The sequence below is a fragment of the Myripristis murdjan genome, chromosome 4 (assembly GCF_902150065.1).
Source record: "Myripristis murdjan chromosome 4, fMyrMur1.1, whole genome shotgun sequence".
Taxonomy (NCBI): Eukaryota; Metazoa; Chordata; class Actinopteri; order Holocentriformes; family Holocentridae; genus Myripristis; species Myripristis murdjan.
Window position 1 is genome coordinate 2,554,821 of NC_043983.1, and position 13,216 is coordinate 2,568,036.

At 40.9% G+C, this 13,216-nt stretch overlaps 1 protein-coding gene across 1 annotated transcript in view; it reads left to right on the forward strand.

Moving 5' to 3' along the window:
- The window catches only part of LOC115357881 (solute carrier family 2, facilitated glucose transporter member 9-like), an 11,212-nt gene extending 4,569 nt beyond the window's left edge, over nt 1-6,643 (forward strand). Inside the window, exons 6-12 of the mRNA XM_030049639.1 lie at nt 1-132; nt 1,694-1,881; nt 2,395-2,505; nt 2,632-2,733; nt 4,277-4,352; nt 4,962-5,089; nt 6,437-6,643. The exon at nt 1-132 is cut by the window's left edge and continues 1 nt beyond it. Coding sequence (XP_029905499.1) covers nt 1-132; nt 1,694-1,881; nt 2,395-2,505; nt 2,632-2,733; nt 4,277-4,352; nt 4,962-5,089; nt 6,437-6,643 — 944 coding nt within the window. The remainder of the gene's footprint in view (nt 133-1,693; nt 1,882-2,394; nt 2,506-2,631; nt 2,734-4,276; nt 4,353-4,961; nt 5,090-6,436) is intronic.
- Nucleotides 6,644-13,216: the final 6,573 nt, after the last annotated feature.

Below are 13,216 nucleotides of genomic sequence, written 5' to 3' on the forward strand. Positions count from 1 at the left end.
AGTCCAGGTGGAACTTCTTGTTTGCTTTTATTGCACTCCCTCCACTGTCACAGCTGACTGTGCTGTCCTATATGCCTGAGAGCCCTCGCTACCTGCTGATTGACAAGAAGGACGTGGCTGGTGCAGAAATCGGTACCTTTTTTGACTAGTGATATACTGCAAATGTATACGACTATAAGATATCAAAGTTAACACCAAAACTACTGTACTTCTATCAAAATGAATTCTACCACTGAAATTCATCTAATTTTGAAAATGCATATAAAGACTGTGATCCTTTGTCCTGCTCCGCTAGTTACTATTGCTGGGACCGACAAGGTTCACACAGATCAGCCAGGGAGATGGTGAAAATCAGTGATACACCACCAAATTGTATAGGGTCTAGGGAACTGAACTCAGTGTAATTCCGATCTTCATAGGTATAAACAGGTCACTTGCTCATCTACAACCAATGTAAAGTGCAATGATACGCGATATGCTCTTGCTTTTGTGTAGCCAATGCTAACCTCAGTGTAGCTTGATTGACCTGACCAATTGATTGACCAATTTATGTTCATGGTCAGGTTGAAAGGCTGAGACACTTGTTAACCTGGGGGCAAAATATGTGGTCCAGGAAATGTGACTCCTTGTCACTTACTACTTTTTATTAAGTAGTCACAGGTCAAATAAAGCCTGAACACTTGATACAAAAGTGGTTATAGTTTTTAGAGGCATTTAAAGTGGTAGCGTTACCTGTCAGAGGTCATCACCTTTGAGATAATAAAACTAGAGTTACCATGACCATACCATCATATTTCACACAGGCTTGGCCCTCCAATGGGGCTCCATTGGCTTAAGGAACAAAGCTATGTTTGATTTTATATAGTCAAAAGGACCATATGGTGCTTCCTTCTCTTTAATGTAGCTTAGCAATGTCTCTCTTCATCTTCTCTCACTAGGTAGATGGATGATGAGCAGAGTTAGTAGCCAGGTACTATGGCGTGACTTCTTATCCACACAGGCCTGCCAAACAGAGTGCCATAACCTAAACACACCACTACTGACTGCCTCATCCCTGGAATGAGCTCCAGTTTAGTTTCGAATGTGATCAATAACTTCATGATGTAAAGAAAAGATCATGCTATGATTTCAACAAAATGGAGAATAAAAAGTGGAAGAATGGAACAAGAAAAGCACAGATTAAATGCCAGATGTAGTTAGTGTCATAACACAGCTCAGGCTGCTGAATGGGTGGCCAGGTAGAAAATCTTGAAAAACTGAATTGCAAAATTCCACTTTGTCTTTGTGTGTGGTGGGTAGGCTCCCTATTTGCCAACCAGTTAGTAGAGACAGGCAGGAAAAGGGCAGCTATAGTGCATCATCAGAGGAAGGGATTCTCTGATGGAATTTGTTGGTTTTCCACTCCAACTGGGCAAGGTCTTTGACACTCAGACACACCAAACAACCACATAACCTTAATAAACTCAAGGCTGTCTTCAAACAATGAAGGTGATGAAGGTGGGCTTCCCCTTCCACATATGCTCTTGAGGAATATATTAAAACTGGGGAGATTGAAGTAGGAAGCTATGTGACTTTAGATCTAATGTCTGTTAAAATCTTAATAAACATGATGGAATATGTGATGCAGAGGTGGACAGGGAGACATCACATGATAATGATAACAGTAACGATGGTTACCTTGTATTTGTGCCAGCCTTCAAGAGGTTCCTGGGAAAGGACAATGTGACCACAGAGCTTGAGGAGGCCCAAGCTGAAAGCCAAGCCCAGAACAATGTGCAGACCATCTCTGTCCTGGGAATACTGAGAAGCAAAGCTGTCCGCTGGCAAATCATCACTGTCATCATCAGTGTGCCTTGCAACCAGTTTTCTGGTGGCAGTGCTGTAAGGTTCCATTCTTACATTGAAATGAAGTGTGATTCTCTGTTTTTGTGACACAGACTGGTCTCCTCATGAATGGTGTAATTTGGGGGAAAGCAGTTTTCGCTGTGCGCAGACTTGGGTTTGAGGATTGGGACATGCATTTGAGGCCTCACAAGTCATGGAATGATGTAACAGAGGCTAAACCCAACACACTGATGCAAATCTTAATGTGTTATGCAGCTAACATTAATTGCATGCAGTTAACACATTGACTGTCCTAGTAACATCAGGCCTATTTCTGAATGAGCTGACATCACGCCAGTCAATAGTTTAACATTACCTGTACTGTACTCTTACTATAGTACTATTAAAGTATTTGTGTTTAAATGTTCAAAAAGTTACTAGAAGTTGACAGATGCAAATTGTATATTTAGGCAGTCGTGAGATGATCACATCTGTACAATTCACTACCACCCTCTTTCTGACAAGTCTGGCACCATCTGCATGGGGTGTTTGTTGGTTTTTGTCTCCTAGCTTCTATACTATTGCAGCAGGATCCTCTCTGAAGCTGGCCTCAGCAAGAGCCTGATCTCCTACATGACAATAGGTGTCGGTGGAGCGGGGCTTATTTCTTGCATTATTTCAGTGAGTATGAAGTTGCAGGCACCTATCCTGTACACACACACACACACACATATATATATATATATATATATATGTAGTGTTAAGGGCCATGAAAAGTGTTTCTTTCTTTCTGCCTTTTCCCTCCAGGCGCTGGTGATTGAGCATGTTGGAAGAAAGCCACTTCTTATTGTAGGTTTCTCCGGAATGGCTGTCTTCTATAGTCTTACAACAGTCTTCATCAATATTCAGGTACATATTTAACTGATTATTCTTACAAAGACAAAGTGTTTTATATATATACATATATATATATATATGTATATATATGTATATATATATATATATATATATATATATATATATATATATATATATATATATATATATATAAATAAACAAACAAAAAACAAACAAACAAACAAAAAAACAAAGCCAGTAAACCAGGAATATTTTGTTAATTTAGGCATCAGATTTTAAGGGCACAAAGGTGCCATGCCAGAGCAAGAGGACCATTAAGTCAGTTATGAGTATTTTGAAGAAGAAAATGTTAAAACACTTGACCCTGAAGCAATAACTAGTTATAGGCCGATCTCTAATCTCCTGTTTCTCTCAAAAAATCTTGAAAAAATTTTTAGCTGTTCAGCTTTTCAACCATATGTCCTCCAACAATCTGTTTGAAGGTTTTCAGTCAGACTTCAGGTATTTTCAATCTACTAGAGTGATAAATGATTTCTTACTAGCCATGTATTCTGGTGCCACCTTAATTCTTATCATACCTGATGTCAGTGCAGCGCAAGACATTGTGGATCACACCATATTGTTAAAGTGCTTGGAGAATTGAATTTGATATTTGTGGCCTGGCACTCTTGCTTGAAATCCTATCTCTCAGACAGAAAACTGTGTGTCTGCCAAGAGCTTCAGGGGTTGGTTCTTGGCCCTCTCTTATTCTTTAAATACTCCCTCTGGGTGACATTATTCATAGTCATAAGATTGGCTTCCATTGTTATGCTGACGAAACTCAGATCTTCATACCTATCATCTATGTGCTATTAAAGCTTGGGTGTCTTCTAATTCCTTAATCCTTAATGCTGGCAAGACTGAAATGCGGGTCACTGGTCCTCTAAGTGACCTTACCCCACAGACAACTGCATCATCTCTCATAATACCTTTTTACCACATCTGCAATATCGCTAAAATGAGGCCTTACCATTATTTATTTGTCACATCTCACCTCGATTACTGTGTTGCTCTGTACTTGGGTCTGCCCGCCTCTAGTACTGAAAGTCTTCAGCTGGTCCAAAATGCTGCTGCCAGAATCCTGACCAGAGACAGGGAGTGACCACACTAGACCTGCCCTCATTGGCTCCCAAGTCATGACAGGGCAGATGTGAAAGTCCTCAAACTGACTAATTAGATTCTACATGGGCTTGCATCAGCCTGTCTGAGTTCATCACACAGTTGCATTGTTGCCATCCCTGCTGCTGGTATTGTATTGTACTGTTTTGCTTGTAATATTGTATGTTTTTGTATTATTTATATCTATGCCATCTATGCCATGCCTTCTGCGCTAGATGGAGCCACAAGTTACCTTTTTGTTGTACATGCTCTCTGCACCATATAATGACGATAAAGTTAACTTGAATCAAAGCTGTTTTGGTGGCTTGTGGTGGCCCAACACCTTAATAAGACACATGCACACATGCACACACACACACACACACACACACACACACACACACACACACACACACACACACACCTATAACTAAAGGATGTTTTACTTTTCTCCCAGGACAGAGTGTCATGGATGCCATACCTCAGTTTTGCCTGCATAATGGTTGTGTTTTCCTGCTTTGTTTTTGGTCCAGGTAATGACTTTCTCATTCTCTCTCACATTCTCTCTATTGGGTGCACACACTTTTAGCGTGAGTGGCCCCTGTGGGAACAGGACCTCTAACCTGGCCTATTCAACTAGCAGCCTGCGGCCCGGATATAGCCCTTATGTTTTTTTCTATGGTCTGCAATGCCTATGATAAATAAAGAAACATAGGCTAAAGGCTACAGGCTGATGGATCGTGTTTTACTATATTCATTCTGTCTTCTATCTTTTTGAATGTGGACGTGTCAGAAAAACATCAGTCTTCTTGGTTTTATTAGGTGTAACTTTTTGCACTTGTAGCCCTATCTGCACCACCTATTTGTATGGACTGTCTGCTGTCTGGAATTGATTAATATAAATCATTAAAGTGAAAGAAAAGAGATGCGCTGGCAATTGTATTTCATGAAGTAAATCCATTAGTGTTACACTGTGAGACTAAGAGTTACCTGTAGCCATTCATCGACAAATTATTCTGTGGGGCCCATGACCCTCATGTGAATTTCCAATTTGGCCACTTGCTACTGACATTAAATAGTCCTGGTCTAACACCTGCAGTTACTGCCATGCTGTAAACTGATATCTTTGACTTCTCTTTCAGCTGCAACCTTACCCATTGTGGTCACCGAACTGTTTGAACAATCGTACCGACCAGCGGCCTTCTTGATTTTTGGAACTGCGTTTTGGCTGTGCAACTTCATAATGGGTCTGGTGTTCCCTTTCATGCAGGTTTGTTAGGTCATTTATGCTAAGATCCACTGTCTTCTGTTGTCCCCCTAGCTGAGTTTTACAATGTAGTCAGTGTTGATACTTAATGTGACAGCTCAGACTCTGTAGTGGTATTTGCTGCTGTATTTAAGCGTAACACAATAATCTCTCCCACCACATCGGATCTGCTATCCTTAGTGAGTTAATGATTGATCATTTATCACTACATTTTTAAGTCATTTTTTTTTTTATAGCTACTCAAATAGCTTGCATTAGTTTGTTGCCAGGTCAGCGGGGTACAGCAGAATTTAATGCCAGTGTAAGATGGCCATCAAACATGAAAACGTGACTCTCATTCTTACAAAATAATTGCATTTACATTGTTGTGTACTTTAGGCTGCTGTGGCATGCTCATTCATTTAAGGGTTTTCCTTACTAAAAAAGTGAAATTATAAATACAGTTGTAAGTAACAGTGAATATCAAGTAGCCCACTGCGGAGGTGTCAGCTTGAAGCAGTGCAAAGTTTGAAACACAAAAAGCCAAGGCTGCAGGTCTCATGGGTGTGCCTGTTTTCCTAGTGGCACACATCTGTAGGTCAAAAGGCACAAAAGACTAAAACAGGACATAAAAAGGTGTTTTAATGAGGTGTGAACTTACTAAACGGAGCTGGTAAAAACAGTCCCTACAATCATCTGGTGGTGATCAGCAGTATGTCTGTGCTGTGAGACAGAATGCTCTGTAGATTCTGAAATATAAAGTCATGTATGCACTGCTCTGTATTATACATTTCGGTCACCATAAAATTGCGCATACCCAGTCCTGCAGTAAGCCATAAATGGATGCTGACACACATTATTAGCCTGCTTTGCATAGACAGCTATCACTGCTCACTCAGCCTGTAGAAATAACAACGAATTGGATGACAAGAAGCACAGTTTCACAAAATGTGAGACTGAATTCTAATTGATTTGGACAAGTTATTTTGTTTGGACGCCCAACACTGGCTTTATCAACAAGATGATGATAATCTCCTTCAGGAGGAGGAATCACTCCCATGCGTGTCCCAAGTTGTCACAACACTGTCGCTATGATTTGTTTTGACTTTGTATCTGGGAATTACAAAAACCAAAAACTGTTCCACCACCACTCTGATTTGGAGAAAGTTGGATGGAGGATTCCTCAGCACTTGGCCCAGTGGCAGCATCTGCATCATCCTGGGGAATGACATGCTTATAGAAAATGCTGGTGATATTGTGAACATCCAATCTGCTGGATATATTGCTGTTAACATAGCTTAAGTCATGTGATGTATCATGAACTTTTCAGAGTGACCAACTCACCCACCTGTGATTCTGTGGTTTGTGCAGGAGGCGCTGGACACCTATACCTTCCTGGTGTTTGTGGTGGTGTGTGCGACAGTGTCTGTGTACCTCTTCATCGTCCTCCCTGAGACCAAAAACAGAACATTTATGGAGATCAGTCAAAGTTTTGCCAAGAGAAACAAAGTGTCCAACGTGCCAACAGCCCAACAGGAGTTGCCAATTCCTCAAGAGACTCAGACAGAGACAGTGTAGCAGTACACAAAAAGAAAAAAACAAAAAACACTTAGACACTTGCACAAAAAAAAAAACATGTCTTAACTTGTTTCATCTCATTTTTTTCTTTTTAATCCATCTTCCACCTCAACTGAAATATGTTGTTATTTGGAGTTGGTTTTTGAAATGGTGTTTCCAAACACCAAAGAAACTAAACAATGCAAAAGTCACAACAGATCTTTTGGCTTTAGTGTTATGGCAGTTTATGAAAATAAAAGGTCTCCTTGAGACCTGCGCTTACCATGGCACAGGACAGGAAGAACGCCTTGGTGCCTGTTGTGACCTGTGGACAGAACTGAGTTTCATGGTTTTTTATTGTTCTTTTTGCCACGACTTAAGGTTTACACTGTTTCAGGAGTGGTAAACTCCAGGACTGATTTGGTTAAGTGATGCAGATAAACTAAAATGGTTGTTTGATCGTTAGCTATATTTACTCTAGCATACTGTTCGTAAAAAGCATAGGATTAGCATGTAAAAAGATTGTATGATTTTACTCCCATGACCACATTCTTTAAATAAACAAGAAAGTGGAGTTCATCGACAGAAACATGTTCAAATATAAAGCAGGGCTGTCAGACTCATATTAGGTAACACATAATGTAGAATTACGTAAAGCAGAAGAGAGAAATGCAACAAATGTAACACAACAAATAATCTTCCTTTGTCTTGTCATATTTGCCTTGTTTTCTTAATTGCCCTGGTCTGGAGTAACTATAACTTTGCTCTCCCTTACACCTGTTGACTGAAGAATGACAAAGAATCTAGTCTTGCCTGTTATGAGGATTAAGTCAGGGGTGTTGTCCTGGTTGATATTTGGCTTTAAATAAACTTGAACTAGAATCTTGAATCTGCGTTTTGAAGGATGGTGGACACTGAAAAGATTATACCATGACACTGACTATATTCCGACTCAAGTTGCACATCAGTTCAGCACGCTCAAGACCCCTACCTGAGTTTTGAAACTGCCTCAGACTACATGTGTATATATACAGGTGATATTTCACATAGAGTTGACAAGTTAGTTCATGACTGGGTAAGTGGCTACCCCTCTGATCACTATGGCAAAATGTCTTGATGATATTGTGTTGCTGTAGCGTCCCCACCTGAAAACACTTTAGCCTGTTGAAAAAGCAATGCTGTACTCAAAGTGTCATTTATCTGAAGGTAAGAATGCCATGGATGAAGTCTGTCAGAGAGCGATTCTGACTGAAGACCATAGAAAAAGGCACACTGAAAAACAACTTTACTGTTGAACTAAGAGGTGGTGTGATAAAATCTGTCATGAATATCAAAATGATTATTTCAAATACAGTTCTTTCACACTTGAATTGCCAGTTTTGTCTTGCATCACTATCACATTTCAAGGTTCAAGTACCCACAGAAAAAAGCTGTGAAGACCAGTGACAATGTCTGAAAGGTGGCATCTTAAATCTCATTAGGGGTAGTTGACTCATGCAAATACAATTCTCAGGATAAAAGGTATTTACAACAGAAATTGGAAATCTATATTGTAGATAGTTTGTCAAAATCCCCACCAGAGAGGTTTTTATTCCATATCCTCCTTTGCAGTTTCCTTATTTAAAAAAATTCACCACCTTAACATGTCAAATAGTCTTATACTGTGTCTGAATCTTCTTTTTCTTAAAACAAGTGAAATTATCTGCCAGTGGGATGAGGTAATTCCACTTGTTTCCAGTGCAGTTTCATAGGAATTTTTCTTGGAACAAGGGTAAAGTGTATGTTGAAACAAGGCAGGTGTGCCCTTGGACTATACCATGTTGGGGTCTTAATAGTGAGTAATTTCTGATTTGAGGTAGTGAAATACCCAGAGAGATGCTATACCCACTGTGCTTATATGTTATTTAAGGTAAGACGTCATTGAGGAAGGTGTCACACATGGCAGCCTAAATGAGTCTGACCTGTGTATTGTGATTATAGTGCAAATCTGAAAGATGTGTCATGAAAAATGTGCTATTTGTAGTCTAACAGTAGCCTCACAGTAAATCAGATACAACACAGTGCTGCATGGAAACACAGCCACTGGCTAGCTGACAGCTGCTTTTTAATCCATGTCCAGCACTGTTTCAGTACATCAATCATAGCAGACCATACCTCTCTGTCCAGTAAGGCCTGATGGACATCAGTGTCTCCATGCTTGCTGATGTTGAACACATGCTCTGGTGGAACCTGATCCATGATGGGTATATGTGTCTAGGATATACTTCTCAATCATACAGCACTAAACACACTATAAATTGTACAACAAGAGTTTTAACTGGGACTTATAAAATGGAAACTTTATTACACCAGTTTTAAAATCCCTTCACCTGGCAACTCATCCTTTGATGATTTCAGTCACATCCTTTGGAAATATGATCAGAGCCCTTCCACCTGTGGCCAAGCACAGTTCACCCCAGCTACTGAGATCGCTCACCTTCTCCTATAATGCCACAGTGTATGAGACCACAGGCTTTGCTCCCTTTCAACTGATATTTGCTAGGACAACCAGGTTACCTGTGGACATGATGTTTGATGTGCTTTTGGATGATCGGGTGGTGGTTTCTGATGCTTATGTACAGTGTTTCAGACATGGCGTGGCAAACACTATTAGGATTGCCCAGATGGATGTTGGGGACAGAGTCCTTTTGGCTAACATGGGGAAATGAGGTAGGAGAAAGCTGGCTGATGGCTGGGAGGGCCACCTCTACACTGTCGTGGAGAAACAGGAGAACATCCATACCTTCAAAATCAGGAACTGTGCAGCGGACCAAGAGAAAGCGGTTCATAGGAATCTTAGTATGCCTGTGAAGTTCCTACCTATTCAACCGCCACCAACCCCATGGCTTAAGCAAATGTTTTGTGATGATATTGGTTGGTTTTAAATTGCATGGAGCTGAGCACACTGTTTTTGGTGACTTTTCTAGCTTAATTTTAGCTGTGCAGGTAATCCTTGTCGTGTAGCTTGCTCACCTGCAGCAACTTCAACCTATTCTGTTTTGTTTTCATATTTCCTACACTAAAGCTGCCTTCAGGAGATCTAATACCATTCTGTTGTCACCAGGTCCATTTAAAAATTTTCCTTTTGCTCCCTGTGTAAAAATTTTGTGACCAGTCTGCAAAATCCTCTCTGTGTATTTTTTTTGGATCATGCCACTGTTAAACTGGCTATGAAACCAATCTGTACGTGGTTGCGCTTGTCTTTTCGATGTGACTTTTGTGATTGGATGTGCCACATTGGATCTCAGCTTTGTCCAGATATGAGTGTCCACACTTGATGCTTCACTGCAACCTGCCTGATTGGATAGTGATCAGATATAAATATTCCATGCAGATATATTCCCGCACTAAGTGCATCTAAAATGGCCCTTGTTGCAAGAGAGATCTTCCTTTTTTCCTTTATATTTCATTTACTTTGAAATGACAGCAGAGTTCATACAAGATGTGGTTTGTTGATAAGAGAGACGAGTGATTATTGCAGCTACTGTTTTCCCTAGTGCTGGAACAATTCCCACTGACAGGGGAATCTGGGTTTGAGAAAGAAGCCAGCATTGGTGGGAATGTGTTGCCACTGAAGGCTTCTCTGATACAGACTAGCTGAGGAATTTCCGGAGAGCAAAAGCAAATTCAATATTTTAGCTTGCAGCTTCATGATTACCTGAAGTGCCAACACATCCAACTTCGGCTTTCCATGTCTGTGCATAAAAGTGTAACTGTGGCACTGTGGTGGTTTGCCACAGGCTTGTGGTATCGCAGAGTGGCCCACCCGTTTGGTTTGAGTAAAACCTCTGTTGGACTGTCCACGAGGTAGCCAAAGCCTTGCACTCTTTGCATAAATGATACATTCACATCCCAAAAAGGAGGACAGCTCAGTGAGATGGTGAGGAGATTTTAGGAGCCACTTTGGCTATCTAATTTCATCGTTTGGTAGTTGCACCAGCCTGTTATTAATATTGATAACAGTGTAATTACTCATCCTCAGCTTCATCAGCATCAACATCAGTTTGCCAGGCAGTGTCCATGATGCACGAGTGCTGTGCACGTTCCAACTTTTCAGGCACACAGGGTGCGGTGATCTCTTACCATTGGTAATTTTACAGTTGTGCACAATAACGTGATATCCTACTTTCTGTTTGCCTGAATACAATCACTGTGCTGTGAATTTCAAGACTTTCCACACATTTACAATGAGGATGCTGGCAGCATTTCCCCATCATTTTCACTTTTAAAAACATCTGATTCTGTTTCCACCTCTTTTTTTCTAGCCTAGGTTTAATCCAGAAGCAATTAGTGAGCAGGGTTAAATTTCATTGATAAATTGAACTTTGGCAGGGGACATTGAGGGAACCCCTGTTCCACTGATGATATTGGATGGTCCAGCTTATCCCATGCAGTTCTGGTTAATGAAGGGGTGTTTCATCATGGGATGAAGGTGATGAGACAGAAGAGCTTTGTATTTTTTTGCAGTGAGCTTTCTCTCTAAGGGGACAAGTGGAAAATGCCCCCCGCAGTATAACAGAGCCAACAGACCCCCACACTGTCAGGGTTCTGCATTCAGGCCTGTAACGTTCTCTTGATGGCTAGGTGGTACCTGGTGATTGAACATGGTTGAACCTCATGGCATGCCTGGATGAACCATTGGTGGGTAGGTTGAAGGGGTTGTGGCCTTTGACACAAAAGAGTCCCATGATGCACATAGGCGCTGCCAGGCCTGATCAGCTACTTTTGAGGAAAGATGATAGAAGGTGTGAGGAAAAACAGAATCTGAGTCAGATGGGAAATGCATAAATGAACAGAGCGCAACAGCGTTAGGGTGAAAGAGAAGGGGAGGGCAGGAGAGGATGAGAGGGGTGACAGAGGGATGCAGAGCGAGGGAACCCGAGAGAAGAGACCAAGGGGGGATTTGCCATCATTCACATGTTGCGCTCGATCATTCCCTCTATTGTCAAGCGGACAATGAGAGCCAGGCGCACAGGGCTTAAAAAGGATAGGCACACTGAGAGCCACCAACTCTGCAGAGATAAAGAGAGAGAGAGACACTCCAACCAACACAGAGGTATAAGAGAAAAATAACTTCCATTCTTTTTTGGGCTTGCAAAACTTAGAAAAATGTTACAATACTGTAGCTAAAGTGTACTGTATTGCCAGGAGGATAGAATTTGGTTTGCAGAGTGTTAAAAAGCATTTATGGACTTTCAGAAGACATGCAGCAACTGAAAAAAATATTTTGGAGAACACATGCACCTAACAAGAGAATGACGAGAGGATGTTCTGAGACTCTTACCTCTGGTGCCTGGGAGAAAAATCTTTACAGCTCACAAAGCTGGCTTACAATCCCAGTCTGTGTTGCCTTTGACAAGACTTTGACAAGAATGTCCAGCAAGATATTGAGATTACAAATTTCCATTTGAAATTAAGATTTGCATTTGTGCTGTTATGTTGCCTTTGAAATGTGGAGTTTGAGGGCTGGGGTTCCGCACAGACATTGACACGACTGTACGTGTGTAAAATGATTACAGCTTAATGTTCGGGTAAGAGAGCAACAATGCTGACAGTTCTCTATGGCTCAGCATTAGAAGATTAGTGTGTGATGCACAAAAGGAATTAGTGATGAACAATGACTCTGAATTGCCTGATCAGCAGTCCCATTGTTGCACAGCTGTTTTGGTGAAGTACTTTGTTGGCTTTGGCCAGTTTGATAGTGTTTTGATGAATGGCTCTTGGTTTCTTATCTGATGTGGGGACATGTGCATTTGAAAGGTTTCATTCCAAAAGACTTTATGGAATTCTTCGGAGGAGGAATTGCCTCATGACACTTCATGAAACGAGAGACTATTTAGAAAGCAAAAGAAAGAACTTACGACAACTTTTAATTTAACCATGATGGTCTTTATTTTCATGCCAGCAATTGTTTTGTAAGGGTGGACAACAGTTTTTCTTTACAAATAGATATATCATTTTGGAGCAGTGTCATTTACTGATACAGGATTATGTTGGAGTAATCCTATGTGCTATGGAACTTCCTTCCATTATTCCCTATAATGTGGCCTTGTGAGTTTTTTCTTGTCTGCTATAAGGGTTCAAGTCAGAGGATGCTATCCTTTTTTGTTCATTGTAAACTTATTTTACAGTTCTGAAGGATGACACTTAAGTGATCACCTGTATAGAAACCTAGCAGAGGAATGGTGGGGGGTTTGACCAAGTATGTCACTGGGGACATTTCGCCACCTTCTATCATAGAGGTTTACTTGACAAAAACATGCAGCACTTCCAGAAGTCAATTTTAAATTCTAGCATCGTGTATCCACCTACCTGTAAACCTGCAGTCAGACAGCTGTGTGTCTTGCAGAGGGCTGGGTAGGATAGAGATTCGTATGGTGGAAATGGCCACTTGGTCGTCTTGCACAGACACCTAAATATGACTGGAAAGTGCCCAAAAGACTCTTGTCAAAGTTACTTTATGGTTCCATGATAACATGCATTTTTTGGTTTAGCGTTTGTTGTGTTCCTTACTCAGGAGTGCACACCAGAGATGACCGCAGATGGTAGTCATAA